At 37.9% G+C, this 18,517-nt stretch overlaps 1 protein-coding gene across 27 annotated transcripts in view; it reads left to right on the top strand.

The window, feature by feature from the left end:
• Positions 1 to 18,517, top strand: part of KDM4C (lysine demethylase 4C) — a 292,096-nt gene that overhangs the window by 239,196 nt on the left and 34,383 nt on the right. For all 27 annotated transcript variants that reach the window (XR_015701120.1, XM_087742689.1, XM_087742692.1 and 24 more), the window contains one exon: positions 17,104 to 17,289. Coding sequence is in view for 26 of the 27 variants with exons in the window: in XM_087742689.1 (XP_087598815.1) it covers positions 17,104 to 17,289 (186 nt within the window). In the remaining variant the exon portion in view is untranslated. The remainder of the gene's footprint in view (positions 1 to 17,103; positions 17,290 to 18,517) is intronic.

Here is an 18,517-nt window from a genome sequence, read left to right as displayed (position 1 = left end):
TTTTAATTGTTTATGTTCTTAGCCTTTTCCTACTTACTGATAAATCTCTCTGAGAACTTAGTGTGATCTTCCACTACCTGTTTCTCCAGGCAAACTTCCTCAAAGCTTAAAAACTGGCTGTTAACCATAAGTAAAAAATGAGTAAAATAATGAAGTAAAATGAGTGAAGTAAAAAAATGTGTATTTCTGCGTGAAGCAGTGAAAGCAATAAACATCTATACTTTGTATCCTAAATATAACAAAGATTCTATGTCCTTTTCCTTTTTCAGCTTCTTTGCTTTGTTCTGCTAGAAATAGTTCTGTAAAAAGTTAAAACCCAACTGTTTTAAAGTGTGATTTACTAATGTGGCCTCCTCATCGTTGAAGCTGCTATTTGTAACGATGTTATAAATGAAAGGTGAACCATCCTTATGGAAATTTATGTCTACTCCATCAGTATGGTGTGGGGAAGGAACAGTTATGTAATCTAAGGACTTGTGTGATCTACTAGAATTCCCAGGAATCGGAAAGACTCCCTTCACTTTTGCTTCCAGTGATTTTTTGTCTTTTCTGTGGGACGCAGATGCTCACTATTGCCTCCTGTGTAATCTCGGGCTATGGCGAGCTCTCTCAGAAATGGATGGGATGCTGTCCTAAGGGTGCTGAGCCAAGTACACTGTATAGGAAGATTTGTACCCTGTGTGCCCCCACCAGACAGAAATAACAGGGGTTTATTAGTCTTAATATAGCAAAGACCTGTGCAAATAAGTGTATTAATGATTCACAGTTACCCAGAAAGCTTGGATATCATGAGTGCCTCCATATCACTGTATTAGCTGTACCATACTGTGAGGCTTCAGAGATCCAAACATCCATGTCATTCTTTCTCTGGTGCTGAGACACTATGTTGTGTATAGCAAATGGACAATATATGGGGTGGGGGAATCTTCTGTGTGCTCAGTTCCTGCGTAAGCATTTAGAAATTTTTAGAGGTCACACATCGATCTTAAAAGGTCAGTAAAAGGGTATTTAGGAGCTAAAGCAACTAGATTATGCTTTGAAATATTATAATTGTCTGCTCCAATAATTTATCAAGATGCTTAGACACATGAATGACTTGTTCAAATCAGTGTCAGAAGTTCAAGTCATTATATTTTAATAAATGGTTTAACTGAATTCTGGACAAGTTTTGAAAAATCTTTTCTATGATAGACAAGTTTTCAAAAAGTCACCAGTTATTTGGCAGTGCTATATTAGCAAATTGTTGTTATATTTCTTTCTGGAAATATCAGCTATGGCCTTTTATATGACATGTCTTTAGATTGAGAGGTGTAATTCCTTCCTTCACCTGACTTTTATAATGTATTATGCCATTAAGACACAATGAAGCATCTTTTAATGGTCCATTAACACAAGAGTTGGATGCACTGTGTGGAGAGAAAGAATATCTTCCAGAAGTCTAACTAGTCAAAAAGAAGTTTTGAAAATTGATATCAAAAGTCAAACTATATGCTAGGTGTTCTTCCTGTTCTGTGACTTTTTAAATATTGAGCTTTTGTACTTTTCTACATATTGTTGCTGATACAGCAGTTGGTAGGGAACTTTAAAAAAATGCCTTTAAAATTAAATCTGTAGTTAGCAGTTTATTTCCCTGTGAAGGAGTCTCACATTAAATAAAAGGTTTGTGATACAAAAGCAGGTGCTCATCTCTTCTCCCTGGCAACCAATGATAGAACCCGAGGGAACGGCAGGAAGATATGCCAGCGGAGGTTTAGGTTGGACATTAGGAAAAGGTTCTTCACCCAGAGGGTGGTGGAGCACTGGAACAGGCTCCTCAGGGAGGTAGTCACAGCACCAAGCCTGACAATATTTGAGAAGCATTTGGACAATGCCCTCAGGCATATGGTGTGAATTTTGGGGTTGTCCTGTGCAGGGACAGGAGTTGGACTCGATGATCCTTGTGGGTCCCTTCCAACTCAGGACATTCTATGATTCTATGAAAAACAAAAGAAAAGAAGCTCTCAAAATTATACCATGGACAACTGGGCCCATGGGCCCATAGGCCAAGGCTTCATAATTTAATGAAGTTCTGTTTACAGTGAGAGATGATGCTTTTCGGGAAAGAAAAGTATGCAGCCAGATGGCAGAGATGCTGAAAATGTTTTTTTAAAATTGACCAAAATAGTTTGCATGCTAAATGCATCCACTTAGACCAAATAGATGGGTCAGTCTACACACTGGACAGATAAAATAGACTTTTAAAAATTTTATTTTTGTAATATTTGTATATTATTGGACTGGGCATCAAGCAGAGAGAGTATAGCTTGCTGTTCAGTAGCAGTCCTTGCTAAATACTAACACTAAACAAATCAATTACATGTCCATCAAGGATGTGAAGCATTTCCCAGAGCAGGAAATCAGAAAATGAAAAATGTCAAAGATAAAGATGTGAGGAAAAGTCTAACCTTCTTCAAGCCTAATCACTGTGCCTGAAAAGCTGGTTAAAGAGGAAGATATATTGAATAAATTAAAAATATAAAAATTAAACATATTTGTTTCCATATGAAGCAAAATTTCAGTTGTATACAGGAAATAGCTGTACAAAACATAATCAAATGTTATCCATAGGTGGCAGTTCTATTGAAAATAACTAAGACACACATTTCTTTTTATTCAGATTCTTTTTGAACTCCATTGTTTCACTTTTCCTTTTGCTTCTAGAATAATACCTTACATTCCAATAAGTAAATAGGATTCAGAGCCTCTCTATATATGGAATTAGAACTGATACTACAGAAACAATCAGTAATTACAGACCTTTGTAATGTTTGCCCTTTATTCTGATATAAAAGAATTCTGTGTTCTTGTGTGAATCTCCATACACTCCATGGTTTGTGGCAAGATGTCCATGTGAGCTTCTAATGGAAGTTTGAAGTGTACATGTCAGGTGTATTTGGTCCTTATATGAGTTTCATACAGTACTAAGCTGCCTTTCTAGGCATAACCATAGAGTGATCTAAGTTCAAAGCAGGAGGAGGAAACCTGTCTCTGTTTAAGTTTTTCAGAATCATATTCTTAGGAGCCATTGGAATCTCAGGAACAAAATTAGTCATCTGACTTGCAGTACATTACTCTGTCCTTCGAGCCATCTTCCGTGCTATGTCTTGGGCTCTGGTAATATCCATGGCAATGAGACACTGTGCATTAACTAAATACTTAATCTATTGTATTCTTCATCTTGGATGTGTATGGCATAATTTCTGAGGTACATGAGGAGAATTATGCCTCATGTTTGAAAAATATCTATAATCTGAGTCCTTAGGACAAAACAATTTAAATCTGCATGTGTTTAATGCAGTAATAAAAACCAGTGTTTATTTTCTGAAAACTATGAAGATAAAATCAAAACGAGTTAAAAACATCTGCTAGTTTCACTAGTGTTGGAGTATATGTTTTCTAATGAACAAAAAATGCATTGTGTGCGAAATTTAGCTTAACTGATAATAATTTATATAAAAAGGTTCTCTTTCCCCATTCCCAAACTTTCCTCCTTTCCCTTCTTCCCCCTTCCCCCCCTTTCCTACTTTTACCCCTCTTTTTTTACTTCCTTTCCTCCCATTTTTTTACCTACCTTTACCCCTGCCTTTTCCCCCTTCTCCAAATCTCCCCCTCTCTTTCTCTCTCTCCCTCTGCTTTTTTCTGTAAACATGAAAAATTCTCAGTCTCTTCCCATGTCTGAGCAAGATAAATGAACTAATTTAAAATATTTTCCATGCCTCATCTGTCCACTCCATAAGCTGTCAATGAGCTTGGATTGGGAGCTTTCATGCCAATAGTCCACAGTGAGCAGTTGTATTATTTTGAAATAAGAATGTTGCTTCCATGGCAAACTTGGAACGCTTTGCAACTGTGCTGACATCCACATACTTTTGCATTTATGCAAGAAAGATGATATTTCATGAGATTTTTTAAGTGCGATGTCATTTGCGTACCTGCCCAAGATGAAGCCATCATAATGTTCTTTTATTTCTTTTATCTTTTGAGGGAAAGCAACAGGAAAAACAAATGGAGAAAAAACCCAAATAATTTTAAACCTGTTACAATTTCAGTTTTTGCTTCTGCATTTTTGCTGACAACCCTGGTAACTACAGGCCTGTCAGTCTCACCTCTATGCCTGGCAAAATTATGGAGAAGATTATTCTGGGAGTTAGTGAAAAAAACCTGAAAGACAACGCAGTCATTGGTCCCAGCCAGCATGGGGTCACGAGAGGAAAGTCCTACTTAACAAACCTAATTTCTTTTTATGACAAGGTTACCCACCTAACTGACCAAGGGAAGCCAGTCGATGTAATCTTTTTGAATTTCAGTAAACCTTCGATACTGTCTCTCACAGTATCCTCCTGGACAAAATGTCCAGCATACAGCTGGATAAACACATAATGCAATGGATGAGCAATTGGCTGACGGGTCGGACTCAACGGGTTAGAGTAAATGGGGTTATATTGGGCTGGTGACCAGTCACTAGCGGGGTTCCGCAGGGATCCATCTTGGGGCCAGCGCTCTTTAATGTCTTCCTAAATTACTTGGATGCAGGACTTGAAGGACTACTATCTAAGTTTGCTGATGACACAAACTTGGGAGGAGCTGTTGACACTCTGGAGGGCAGAGAGGCCGTGCAGAGAGATCTGGACAATGAGAGAGCTGGGCAATCACCAACCGTATGAAGTTTAACAAGGGCAAGTGCCGGATTTTGCACCTGGGACAGGGCAACCCTGGATGTACATACAGACTGGGGAACGAGAGGCTGGAGAGCAGCCCCATGGAGAGGGATCTGGGGGTTCTGGTCGACGGCAAGTTGAACATGAGCCAACAGTGTGCCTTGGCAGCCAGGAGAGCCTGGGGTTCATCAAGTACTGTATTGCCAGCCAGTCGAGGGAGGTGATTGTCCCGCTCTACTCTGCACTGGGGCGCCCTCACCTTGAGTGCTGTGTGCAGATTTGGATGCCACAGTACAAAAAGGATACGAAGCTACTAGAGAGTGTCCAGAGGAGAGCCACAAAGATGGTGAAGGGTTTAGAGGGGAAGCCATACTAGGAGCAGCTGAAGTCACTTGGTCTGTTCAGCCTGGAGAAGAGGAGACTGAGGGGAGACTTCATTGCTGTCTACAGCTTCCTCAGAAGGCAAAGCGGAGGGGCAGGCGCTGATCTTTTCACCCTGGCAACCAATGATAGGACCCAAGGGAACGTCAGGAAGATACGCCAGGGTAGGTTTAGGTTGGACATTAGGAAAAGGTTCTTCACCCAGAGGGTGGTGGATCACTGGAACAGGCTCCCCAGGGAGGCAGTCACAGCACCAAGGCTGACAATATTCAAGAAGCATTTGGACAATGCTCTCAGACGTATGGTGTGAATTTTGGGGTTGTCCTGTGCAGGGACAGGAGTTGGACTCGATGATCCTTGTGGGTCCCTTCCAACTCAGGACATTCTATGATTCTATGATTTTAACCAGTAAGTATATTAATAGCTAATGCGTTTCAATTTACAGGGAGGAATGGTTTGGCAAATTTTTATAACAGCTAACTACTCCAAGACACTGCTCACTGTATTCTGCATTAGGATCAGATTATTCTAAATATTTACATAGCGAAGTTAGTAGAGAACTTAGAAATAAGGGAAACATTTAGAAATAACTTACTGTTTCTGAGATACTAGAAACTGATTCGTTTTAGATTGTGGAATTTTTTAAACTTCTTATACTTAATGCATTTTAATATGTTTTAAAGAATGTCATAACTTTTTTGTACTGCCTTATCACTTTTGCCTTTTGAAATGACACTATTTACTGGTTAGGTATAATGTTAACATCAACTCTGCTGAAAAATAGATTTTGGCTTTTGGCTGAAAGCTTCAGAAATAATCTTTTATTTGTAAGCTATGCAGTCCCCCAAGCTTTTCAGAACTGAAGAAAATTTTTGTGATGCAGAGCATGTTTAAATTCTGCGTGCCTTGACCCCTTCCTAAAAAAAAAAAAAACCAAAAAACCACAACCAAAAAAACAACCCCAAAACAAACAAAATACCCGTCCACCCTGGAGTAGCCCTTTATTTCCAGTTTTGACTTATTCAGTTGTTTATATGCTGTCATTAGCACCTTGAAATAGCATGACTCATTGGCTCGATTTACTGTAGTGGTGCCAGGTAGGTAGTTCCTGGCCAGTGGCATAACCGCACTAAATGCTTTTACTTATCCTTCTTTTCTAATAGAGTATTCTGTCCACTATAGCTTCACTTCAACAGAGAACAACTTGACAAGCAGCTGTGTCCTCATTGAGTGTACTTCACAAGCACAATATTCTCCTTCCCAGAGGCAAAGTGCATTCACCTACATAATTCACCATGACCCTTTCTTGCCCAGAGGATATATACTGAAGTCCATTCCCATTTTCTAATCTTTTAAGACACAAAGCAGCACAGTACTGTCATGCTAGTAGGTAGATGAAATTTTGATACGTGTGCTTGTATTGTCGTCAGAGGTTTCTGTTTGAGCTTGACAAGATCTTGTTTCTAAACATTAAATTGTGTAATCATAGAATGGTTTGTGTTGGAAGGGACCTTAAAGATCATCTAGTTCCAACCCCCCTGCCATGGGGGGGTTCCCCATACCTTCCACGAGATCAGGTTGCTCAAAGCCCCATCCAACCGATTGTCTCTTTAGTAATTTCATTTTCTTTTGGTGTGCGTGTGGAAATACCTTTTTAGTTTATTGTTTTCAGCTTACTGACCAGCCGTTCTCAGAAGGATTGAGAGTTTATTAGATAAGAGATGGTGGTACCTTTATTTTGATAAAGCCTGTCTTTGCATTTTTTCATTTCAGTAAATTGCTTGCAGGATATTGCTAAGAATATAATCCTTTCAATGCTGCATCTCAATGTTCTAATTTTAACTGCTGTCTTATTAAAATGTTAAATTCTGTCTGTGTGTTTGTATGTATTCATATGAAGTATTATAAAGGAATTATTATAAAATAAACTATACAGAAACAGTGATGATCTCTGTACTAAGTATAAATAACGGTATTACTTTTCAGAGCAGTGCTTTGCATTAAATGACAGCTCTTGAAGAAGCGGAGCCTGAAATGGCCATGCAGTTTCTTAAAGTTCTCTATTCATTGTTTGTTAAGAACTTTTCTGAGTTAGCAAATTGTAGATGTCTTTTCTAACTACTTCATGTAGTCATGCTGTTTTAGTTGGGGATCTGTCTCTTTTGAAATCTGAATAATACAGAGTCTGCCACTAGAATTTATCTTGATTAGCTTTGCAGAAAAGGACCTGGGGATCACGATGAAGTTGTTAAACATGAATCAGCAGTATGCCCTTGCAGCAAGGAGGGCCAACTGCATCCTGTGCTTGATTTGTAAGACTGTAGCTGGCAGGCCCAGGGAATTGATCTATCCTTCCCTTCAATTTGGCCTTTATGAGACTGCACCTAGTCTCCCCATTATTGACATAGGGGAGAAAGTCCAATGAAAGGCCACTGAGATGGTCAGGGCTAGAGCACAGGATGCATGCAGAGAGACTGAAGAAACTGGGTCTGTTCAGCCTGGGAAAGAGACACCTTTTTGCAGAGATCTTACTGCTATTTATAACTAGGTAATCAGAGGATAAAGGGAAGATGGAGATGAATGCTTTCTGGAGGTGCATGGTGATAGCTTCAGAGGCAAAGAACACAAATCAGAACACGGTAAATTCCAGTGTTGTGTAAAGAAAGGGTTTTCTTACTATGAAAGCTGGTGGTCAAACACTTTAACAGGTGTCCAGCAAAGCTGAGGGATCTTTGTCCTTGGAGATGTTCAAAACTCAGCTGGACAGGCCTTGTCCTTGATGTAGGTCTGCTTTGGCAAGATGTTGGACTACATGACCTCTGGACATCCTCTCCAACCTATGTTATTCTTTGACTCTACGGAAATAGTTTAGCTCTCATTTTGCACAGTTGTTTTGTCTCTGCACTATGTACTTGGGTTAAGAAATACGTGGTTGTGACTGGATGACTGGAGTGCAGAAAAGAACCTGAAGATGACCATTGCTTTTGATTTCCAGTAATGCCTATAGGAATCGGCTGGAAAAAGTGCAGTTACAATGTAATACTGGGACCCCTAACCACCATATCCAGTGGAGGCTGCAGCAGCGAGGCAGTGAATTGATGCTTCATCACCTTTTCAGCCTAAATGGCCTTTCACAGCTTGTCAGATATTTTAGCCTTTGTGTAAATGGCAAATCTATTCAAACTGGTCTATGCAATTCAGAAGCAAAGTTTTAATAAAATGCTTTCTTCCTGGAGAACAAAGAAAAGGAGATTCTTTCCAACCTCCCATATTCCTGAAATTTTGCCCTTCCAATACTAGTATCAACCATTGCTTCTTGTTCATTTCAGGGTGCCTGAAAGATGCACTGAATACAGGCAGGATGCTTCTATGAAATTACACTTTTTAAGGCTGTGTGTTTAATTGTTTATATGATACATGTAGAAGCTAAAAGGGGAAAAAAAATGGGGAAAAAAAAGCGAAAGAAGACATGCAACATTTCAAAGCTACAGAGAAAGAAGCATTGTCTGGCAAAAAGATTCATTTTGTCCTGTAATAAAAAAGCATTTGAAAAAGTATATATGAATACATAAAAACTAGAGTTAAGCTAAAATGATGAGACTCTCCATATAAAGTGAAGGCTCACAGTCACATTAATATTTCAGAAAGGAGGTAGATATGAAGTGGGTGAAAGAAGAGTTAGGATGACTAAATTCTCAGTGTCACCTGGTGTATATGAATCTGGAAGGAAGTGGGCGGGTATTCTTGTGTTCAATGACTATGTACTAGCAGCATATTCATTATATATGTAGTGATTCTTCTTTTTAAAGGAGATGTTGGTGATTGAATATTTTCCTTTTAGTATTTATTGCCAATAAGACTTTGAGGAGATAGTAGAGATATGTGTATATGGTATTTTTATCAGTAGATCTCTAGGGTAGAATTACGGACCTCTCAAGTGCTTTCCGGGTGTCTCCGACAGTGTAGAATGCTAGTGGTACTGCTGTAGCCTGAAAAAAGTGTTGGGACTTAACTGCAGTGTTTGGTGTTGAAATCTAATTACAAATATTGAGGACTTCAAGAATACTGAAAATAAATACACAGCAGTTTACTTCCCTAGGTATAGCATAGTCATAGGTATTGTGGTGGTGAGTACCACTGTGCAGGCAACAGTTGGAGCTCTAACAAGGCCTTTTATTTCTTCCTTTTTGCCTCACAACACTCACCTTTTACTAGTTAAGGAGATTAGGTAGTGTATCACAGGAACATAAACCTTTTCAGGCACTTTCTAAAATAAGAACTTCTTCACCAAGTGTTTTGTCTTCTTTGGTTGTTTTTCTTCCTGTTGTAACCTACAGTGTAAGGATTCTTCCATTGCAATCACACAATCCATGCTTCAGAAGAGCTAAGGTTTTTTTTAACTCTACACTGTATGCTTGTCCTTCCTATGAATTAAAAAAGCTATTGGTACTTTAGAAGTTTCACTGAAATACTAGATTTATACTGTATTTATACATAATTTTGGCAAGTCCTGATAATATTTTATCAGCTCTTAAAATTGTATATTAAACCAATATGTATATTTGGTGCCATTTCAAGGTCTTTTCATGTTTAATTCAAAATTAAACAACATGACTTGCAAATTCACTCATTGAGAGTAAACCCAAAACTACATTATTTCAGAGTTATTAGAAAATAAGATTACCGTTTCTAATTGCTACTGATGCATAAGTGTTATGTTTACTTCTCTGCCGGAATATATGACTAACAGAATTTCACCTACATCTAGATAATGTCTGCCATCTTTAATTTGCCATAGCCCCATGCTATAAGCAGACTTACTGAGTAGCAGGAAATTACGAAAAATTTTCTACAAGCATTGTTTTTTTTCCTCTCTGAGGTACTGGTTGTTATGTTTGAAATACCAGAGGGATGCAAAATAGTCTCCTGATACTTTATCTACATTTGTAGTTAATTTTATATAATTGTCTAAACATGCTGAACAAAGAAGTGGAATAGATGATCTAAGAAACTCGTTTTCTTCACATGGTCTGATTCTAAGCTCTGTCAGTTTCAGAGCTGAAATATTCAGCTTTGTTTAGATTAATCAGGAATAAAAGGAAACATAAAATGAAAAAAAGTAATGAGCTTGTTTCCATAGAAACACACTATGCTCTCTGCCAAAATTAAGTGCTGACTTTGTATTCTGAAAGATGGTTGTGCAGACAACATGCACTCACTGATCTGCAGATAATGTGTCAAATGTCTTCATAGTATGTATCTTCTGATTGCATTGTGCGTTGTTAACAAATCTTTGTGCCAGTACCTTGCTACCAACTCTTGCAGTATGACTAGACTGTAATCTTTTCTCACTTGTAATCCATGTTATGGCTTTGGGCTGGAGAAAGAAAAGATTAGTTTCACTGTGCATTTTATACTGTATGTCTCAAGTTATAGCAGTTGATAAGCTGGTGAAGCTCCTGTCAATATTCTCTGTGAAATCTTTGCTCTGTTAAAACCTATGGGTATTTTACTATTGGTTACAGTAGGACTAACATTTTGTATCTAGTGTGTGATCATATGCAACAGCAATATTGCTTGTCTGGTAATACACATTCTGAAGCAAAGCAGATTCATTATGAAATGCAGAGGTACTAAAGCAGATCCTATAGGAAAAAAAAACTACCCAGGGTTTTTCATTAATTTCCTAAACTTTACAATGGTGTCTCTGTCTTAGTGTTTATTTCCAATGATACCTGGAAGGCCAAAAATACCAAATATATAAAAGAGGATGAGAAGATACAATTCAGTTACTGACAAGTAGTTAATAACCATCTGCAGCAGTAGAAGAGCTATTATGGGTTGATTTTTAGTAATATTTGGAAATTTAATAATTTTTAGAGGCTCTCTTGAAATAGCTTCTTTTTGTAGAATTTAATGCCTTACTATAGTGAGCTTCTTCACATAAGTCATTCTTCTTGGAAAGGCATAGAAATACTTTTGGGAGAAATCAATGCTCCAGATTGTTTCCTAAAATCCAGCCACGGCTTTCTGCCACAACCTCAGCTGGTGCTTATTTTCATAAATCCTTGCATCAGAAAGCAGTGTTACTGTATTTCATTCCTGATCCTGTTAGGGACTGGAATTTTGTTTTGTAAATATTACTCTTTTTGAGGGAAGCAATATCAAATTCTTTATATAAGGATGCATAACAATTATTATGAAAGCTATCAGTAGGCTTTCTTCTGCAAAATACTGGCATCTAGTTTCCTCAGACTCGTTCTTTAAAATCCATTCTGTTTATATATTTGCAACCTATCAGTATTAAAGAGCTATTCCATGATTACGAAATCCATTTGGAGCAGAATATTTTTTATTTGGGGGGCAAAAAGAGGTTATTTCACCATCTAGAAAATTACAGTACATAGTTCTGTGCTATATTCTTAATCTCCACTTTTATAAACAATTTTATTTATTCCCCAATTCATTTTGCATCTGAATCTCTGATTAAGATTGATCGTGAGCTACTTCCCCCATTGTCTCTGCTTTGCACTAATATCTAGCAAGCATTAAGTGAAAATGACACTCGTCCTAGCTATCTAGGATGTTGAATTTGCTTTAGCTGGTAGGAACAGCTGTAGTTTCAGGCTACTGAAAAACTGTCAGTTGGGCATTGAATTAGTGTGACTGTATTTCAGTAAATGTGTTCATAGTATGTTAAGCTTGTTAATTTCAAAAGGTAGCATGCTTACATGTCTATATACAAGGCTCACCCAGACAGAGAGGGGTTTAGATTCTCTCCTCTGCAGGAATGGTTCAAGATTGGTTCCATTTTATACAATTCCTTCATTTTACAAACTTACAAAAGTCATACTTCAGGCCAAGGTGGGATGGAGAGTGAACTCTCAGACTTCACAACCAGTGATTCCCTCTCTTCTCTCATAATTTTGGTGCCTTTTTCCTTTGGTCACTTCCAGTAACTTTTTTTTTTTTTTTTTAACATTTATATCATCCTTTTTTTTTCCCATGTATCACCATAGTATAAAAAAAAATGGGAAAAAAAAGGTGATAAAATTAATTTAAACTCATATGCTGTAAAGTAAGAGTATGAGAAATACATTATTAGTTAGAAGCTAGGGAGGGAAAGAATTGCCAGTATGGGTCAGACACAGCACAGTTCAATTTACTGCTTACAGCTAATATACAGCTTGGTATGTAGCTCAGCTAAAGTTCCAGAAGTCTATGCAAAACAAATTTTTATAGTTTGCTCTGCTTTCATTCTGTGTATTCTGATTTTATTAATCAAATATGGTAGATTAACTGATTGACTTATATTTTCAAAGATGAAGGAGCTTTTTCCTCATACCTCTGAATGGGGCCATGCTGCCTGATACAGTTATGCAAGCTGTGAATTTGCTTGTACACCTGACTTCTACTTGTGTGTATGCGTACTTTTCAAAATTCATGCCTAAGTTTGAGACTCATTGTAAACCTGAGGTACATTTGCATCATCTCTTTCAGTGTTATACTTGTACATAGGACACAGCATCTTACAAATAATAGGAAACAGATTCCATTATTTGTTCAACCTTGATTCTTTTCGTGCTTTCTGAAAGAAGTGATTTTCAGAATTTTTCTGGTATTCCATAAACACAGGGAGAAATAGGATTTCTTTTTCCTGCATGTACAGTAACTTTTTTTTCCCCTGTTCGTATCCATGATCTTAATTTTTTTGATACCTGAAGAGTGTAAGAGCGTAGCACAGAAGATCTATGTGTGTTTGGAGTTAACTGATGTAACAACTACCTTCCTTGTATTTGGCAGTGAGATGGATTAATCTCATGGCTAAAACACAGGAAGTATGTTCACTTTCTTCATGAGACTTGAAGACACATAATTACATATGGTCAAGCAGTATTCTTTTACATAAAAGTAAATCTGAAGTAATTTCACTTTTCATCAGTTTTACAGTAATTTTACACCAGCATGACAGAAAGAAGAATATAGTCAATAGTAATTTGACAGCTTTTTTTAAATTATTTTTTTCAGTACTTTCAATTTGCAGCTCTGAAAAGTACTGTGAGAAATAACTGTTCTTACAGTATGTCAGTTTGTGTAATATGTTCTTATTAAGTTAACCTATGCTGGAACAGAACAGAGAAGTTGGTCTCTTTTACAGGGAAGGATGAAGGTTTGCTCTAATTTCTGTGGATTTGGCCATCCCATTTAATGTGTTACATTTTCAGTTTTCCTGACTGTGCTTCCAGCTTCCCTTCAGCATCTCTCACTGTCCTCATATTGCTCTTATTTTCCTCAGCTTTTTCACTTCTGAATGGTGATAAGCCTTAAAATATTAAAATAGAAGAACAATTGTACATATATATGTGGTTGTAAGTGCATCTTTTTCTGAAGCATTACTCATGTAATGTAATGTTTCAGATTTCTGCATCTCCCAAGTTTTCATGATACCTTAATAAGATGCTGAAGAAACTTACAGCCACATTGTAATATTTGCATGTTGGCTGCCTTGCACAAGTGCAACCAATAATTTAAGGGGATCAGCATTTTCTGTTGTAACATACTTCCTTCAGTTACTGCTAGTTTAGCTGCACTTTTTTATCCCTTTTCCCTATTCTCTACATTTTGTTTGCACTGCATTTTTGGAGTGTTTTAGTCAGAATATGCACCTGTTTTTTGGTGGTTTTTTGTTTGTTTTATTTTGTTTTAATACTCATACGTTTTTCGTACTTCAATCTTTCTTCTTTCGTTAACCTGACTGGTGAATTTGTGTGTATATCTGTGTGAAAAAGCATTCAAAAGGAGCTGTATATCTAGACACTACATGCAATAGATTTCAATTTTATTTGCTTTCTGGAATTCCCATTTTATTTGGTTCTGAATATGTATATATAAAAAAATCCTTAAGCTCCCTCGAGAAACAGTTACTTATCTGAAGTGACTTATCTGAAAATGGCTTCATAGAATCAATCATAGAATCACAGAATGGCTTGGGCTGGAAGGGACCTTGAAGATCATCTAACTCCAACTCCCCTGCCATGGGCAGGGATGCCACCCACTAGACCAGGTTGCTCAGGGCCCCGTCCAACCTGGCCTTGAACACTGCCAGGGACGGGGCGTCCACAACCTCTTTGGGCACCCTGTTCCAGTGCCTTACCACCCTCTGAGTAAAGAATTTTTTCCTAACATCTAATCTAAATCTCCCCTCTTCCAGTTTGAAACCATTCCCCCTTGTCCCATCGCTATCTGCCCTTACAAAGAGTCTCTCCCCCTCTTTTATATAAGCCTCCTTTAAGTATTGGAAGGCCACTATAAGGTCTCCCTGGAGCCTTCTCTTCTCCAGGCTGAACAACCTCAACCTTCTCAGCCTGTCTTCATAGCAGAGGTGCTCCAGCCCTCTGATCATCTTTGTGGCCCTCCTCTGGATCTGCTCTAGAAGGTCCACATCTTTCTTGTGCTGAGGGCTCCAGAGCTGGATGCAGCACTCTAGGTGGGGTCTCACGAGGGCAGAGTAGAGGGGGAGAATCACCTCCCTCGACCTACTGGCCGTGCCTTTTCTGATGCAGCCCAGGATACAGCTGGTGTTCTGGGCTGCTAGTGCACATTGCTGGTTCATATCCAGCTTTTCATCCACCAGGACACCCAAGTCCCTCTCTGCATGGCTGCTCTCAATGAGTTCTTCTCCTAGTCTGTACTCATGTCTAGAATCACCTCAACCCAGGTGCAGGACCTTACACTTGGACTTGTTGGACCTCATTTGGTTCATATGGGCCCAGCTGTCAAGCTTTTCCAGGTCCCCCTGGATGGCATCCCATCCTTCAGGTGTGTCAACTGCACCACTCAGCTTCGTGTCGTCTGCGAACTTGCTGAGGGTGCACTCTATCCTGCCGTCTATGTCATTGATAAAGATCTTGAAAAACACTGGTGCCAAGACAGAGCCCTGAGGGACACGACTCATCACCGGTCTCCACCTGGACATAGAGCCATTGACTGCAACTCTCTGGATGCATCCGTCCAGCCAATTTCTTATCCATCGAATGGTCCACCCTTCAACTCCATATCTCTCTAATTTAGAAATAAGGATGTTGTGTGGGACTGTGTCAAAGGCTTTACAGAAATCTAGGTAGATGACATCAATTGGTCTTCCCTTATTGACTGTTGCTGTCACTCCGTCATAGAACATGATGGAAGATAGAACATCCATTCACGCGCATGAATACAGATGCACAATGAGATATCAGCATATCAGTGAAATCTGTAACATTTCTTTTGGTGGCAAAATCATCTTTACCTCTTACTAGTCTTTCAGACCTGATGCTGCTACAGCAGACTGAGCTGAGTTCTGGTCCTTTTAGTGAATGATAGGTAAAATTCTTAACTAAGTTTCAGATGCCAAATGCTACTCTTGTTTCTGCTTGTGCAAAGCCATGCAGGCTGTTGGCTTTCAGAGGGTGGATATGACGGCAGAACTTGAAGAGTTTTTCACATTCAGAATGGTGCATGAACTACAACCCTGCATGACCGATGAGTTTGGCAGGGCTACCACTTGCAAAAAGCATTATTTCAGTCACAAACTGAGTGCCAGAAGCCATCGAAACTATCTAAGTGCTGAATTATACAATAGAATTTCTGCAGATTTTCTTCAGAACATGGAAATCAATAAACAATAGAACAAAATTCTCTACTAACCTGGGAAGAAGAATTTGATGTGAGTTAATTTGAAATACTTTGAATTATTAACCATACAGTAAAACTAAATCAAAATTATTCTTACTCATGTTCCCAGCATGGGCAGACAAGAGGGTGTTTGACAAAACCAGTGACTAGCAAATTTAGAACAAATGGAAGTAATCACTATTCCAGCAGCATGTTTTCAAATTCCTGAATTCACTGCTTTGTGTCATTAAATAAAATGTCTTTATTTTAGAATAGCTGAGATAATTTTATGATCATCAGTAACATTTGCAGTTTTTTAGCCGTGATGAGAGTTATCAGGGGATGGTTCCCATATGTGATATAACACAGTTGTCCATAGAAGTTACTAAAGTAATTATTCTGTCTAGTGTGTTTGTTAATGTCTTTTGGTGGCAAGATACCAGTCATCTTGTACTTTGTCTTTTTTAATATGGTGGAGCTTATTTCCCAGACTTGGTTAACCTAGCTCATGTTCCTTCATTTGTTTCATATGAGCCACTTACTTATGTCACCTAGAAAATAGTGACAATATTTTGATGTGGTCTTCATTTTGGCAAAAGGGAAAAAAGTGGTATGTCTTGACACCAGTAAAGCTGTTGACGTGATGTTTTAACATATGAAGTGGGGAAATACAGCCTACTGAATCACCATTGTATTAAATACACAACCAATGAAAATCAGACTAGAAAAAATGAGAAGAGGCTTAGGCACAGCCTTCAGCTGTGGAATTATGCAAAGGCTTGAGATAAGAAAACATTTCTATGAGGAGATTTATCCACTGTAACAGGTTATCTGAGGCTGTTGTAGAAACCGTTTCACAAACATGTTAGATTAGCCATCTCCCAAAGATTAAGTATATATTTAGTCCAGCTTCAAAGCAGGGGGCTAGGTTAAAGGATATGCGGAATTCCTGTCTAGCCCTACATTTCTGTGGGCCTGTCCTCTTAATGTTTGAGTCTTGCTGTTACTTTTTGCAGAATTATGTATAGGTTTTTCAATTTACCCATTTTAGGAGGAGCAGGTTAATTTTCTCAGGAGTGTATGAAATCTGAAATTAAACTTTCAAGTAGCTATCTATATATGAGTTTTCTTACTATAGCACCAGAACAGATGGTCTTCACATTAACATAAAAAAGGCAAAAATGCTATCTCTTAATTGTCATATTACTAAGTTACCTTGTAATTCATAAATGCTAGGTCTTTTGCCATGCACATTGCAAGGTATAAAATGTAATCAATGAAGCACAAATAACTTTTCAGTCCTTGAGATACTTGCAGAAGTCAATGGAGTTGGGATAGTATGGTAAATTCTCTGTTTATTTTGCTTCTACAGAAATGTATCTTCTGCAGACAGAGAATTAAGAAAACCTCTGGTGCCTGCATTCAGTGTTCATATGGCCGCTGCCCAGCTTCATTCCATGTTACCTGTGCCCATGCTGCAGGAGTGCTGATGGAACCTGATGACTGGCCATATGTTGTCTACATCACATGTTTCAGGCACAAGATCAACCAAAATGTGGTAAGGAATTTGTTTCCTTATTTGTTAAAAAATGGACTTGCAGAATTAAAGTACGTTTCCAGAGAAAACGGAAGAAAGGATCCATGCTATGTATCATAATAGCTCCATCTATCATATTTCCATACATAGCAAACTGTTACATCTTGAAGATTTTTCCTTATGCTGTTACCTGGGAGAAATTATACTTGATATGCCTAACACATTTTTGCATTAGAGTCATTGTTGAATGTATTGTTTTGACAGCCAGAACAAATCTTTGAGTTCTCTGTTTTGTTAACCTGGAGTGTATTACAAATACCCAGATCACAGTATCTTGCAAATACTCACAGATACTGTGAGATAAAGGATATGGTGTATATGTAAGTTCTTTATTCCACAGCCAAACAGTGTCTTGCAAATATCCAATTATAATTATTCTGTCATCTGGCAAAGTAACACTGGTATGTCATGAAAATTCATGTTTTTACTGAGCTTTTTTATTTCTAGCCTGTGCTGAGGAGGAGCCTTTAATTTTAGATGAGACACATGAAGAATTAGTTTAATGTCTTTTATTTGAATGAATTGTTACTATCTGAGTTAAGAGAGAACTCTTGCCATTTATCTTGGGCTTTTAAAACTGTATTTTGTTTCCTAGCAAACTAGAAGGATTTAATGTACTCTTATTAAGGAAATAGCTTGGTAAGTTAGTCAAGTTTATAATTCACAAGTTGCAAACTTTTAATCTCCTTTATACATTAGAAGTGAAAGAAATAAACGCAGGCAATATCTCTATAATATATGTCTTTCTTTCAAGAAGTTGTCAGTGAATCCTTGGTCTTAATGACAAGACTACTGAAGAGTAAGATTTTCTTTCAAGTGTAGTAAAATGTAATGCCTCCCAACTAGAGTAATCAGTCCTGAGTCTTCAGTCTGCTGGTGGTTCTTAAAAAGGGAAACAAATTGTGTGTCCCTGTTTAAAACTTCCACAGAACTGTTAAACCTTTTAAAGATATTTTCCAAAATGAATTAACATGTGAAACCAGTACACTTCATGTGGTTTTAGTTTCTTCAAACATTTTTCAAGGAAATGAGTTTGGTTTGAAAAACAAATAAACTTAAACCTCTATCTGTATTGGCAACTTAAGATACTTTTCTTGGCTTTCTTGGAAAACATTATCATTAATTGAAAATTGTGGGGTTAAAATCATGGCCAGTAAAAATAGGGCTGTTCTTCCCAAATATTTTCTAG

This window comes from Nipponia nippon, unplaced genomic scaffold (genome assembly GCF_047370975.1).
Source record: "Nipponia nippon isolate SJK-2023a ecotype South Korea unplaced genomic scaffold, ASM4737097v1 scaffold_8, whole genome shotgun sequence".
NCBI classification, from domain to species: Eukaryota; Metazoa; Chordata; class Aves; order Pelecaniformes; family Threskiornithidae; genus Nipponia; species Nipponia nippon.
This window is presented reverse-complemented; position numbering and strand designations above follow the sequence as displayed.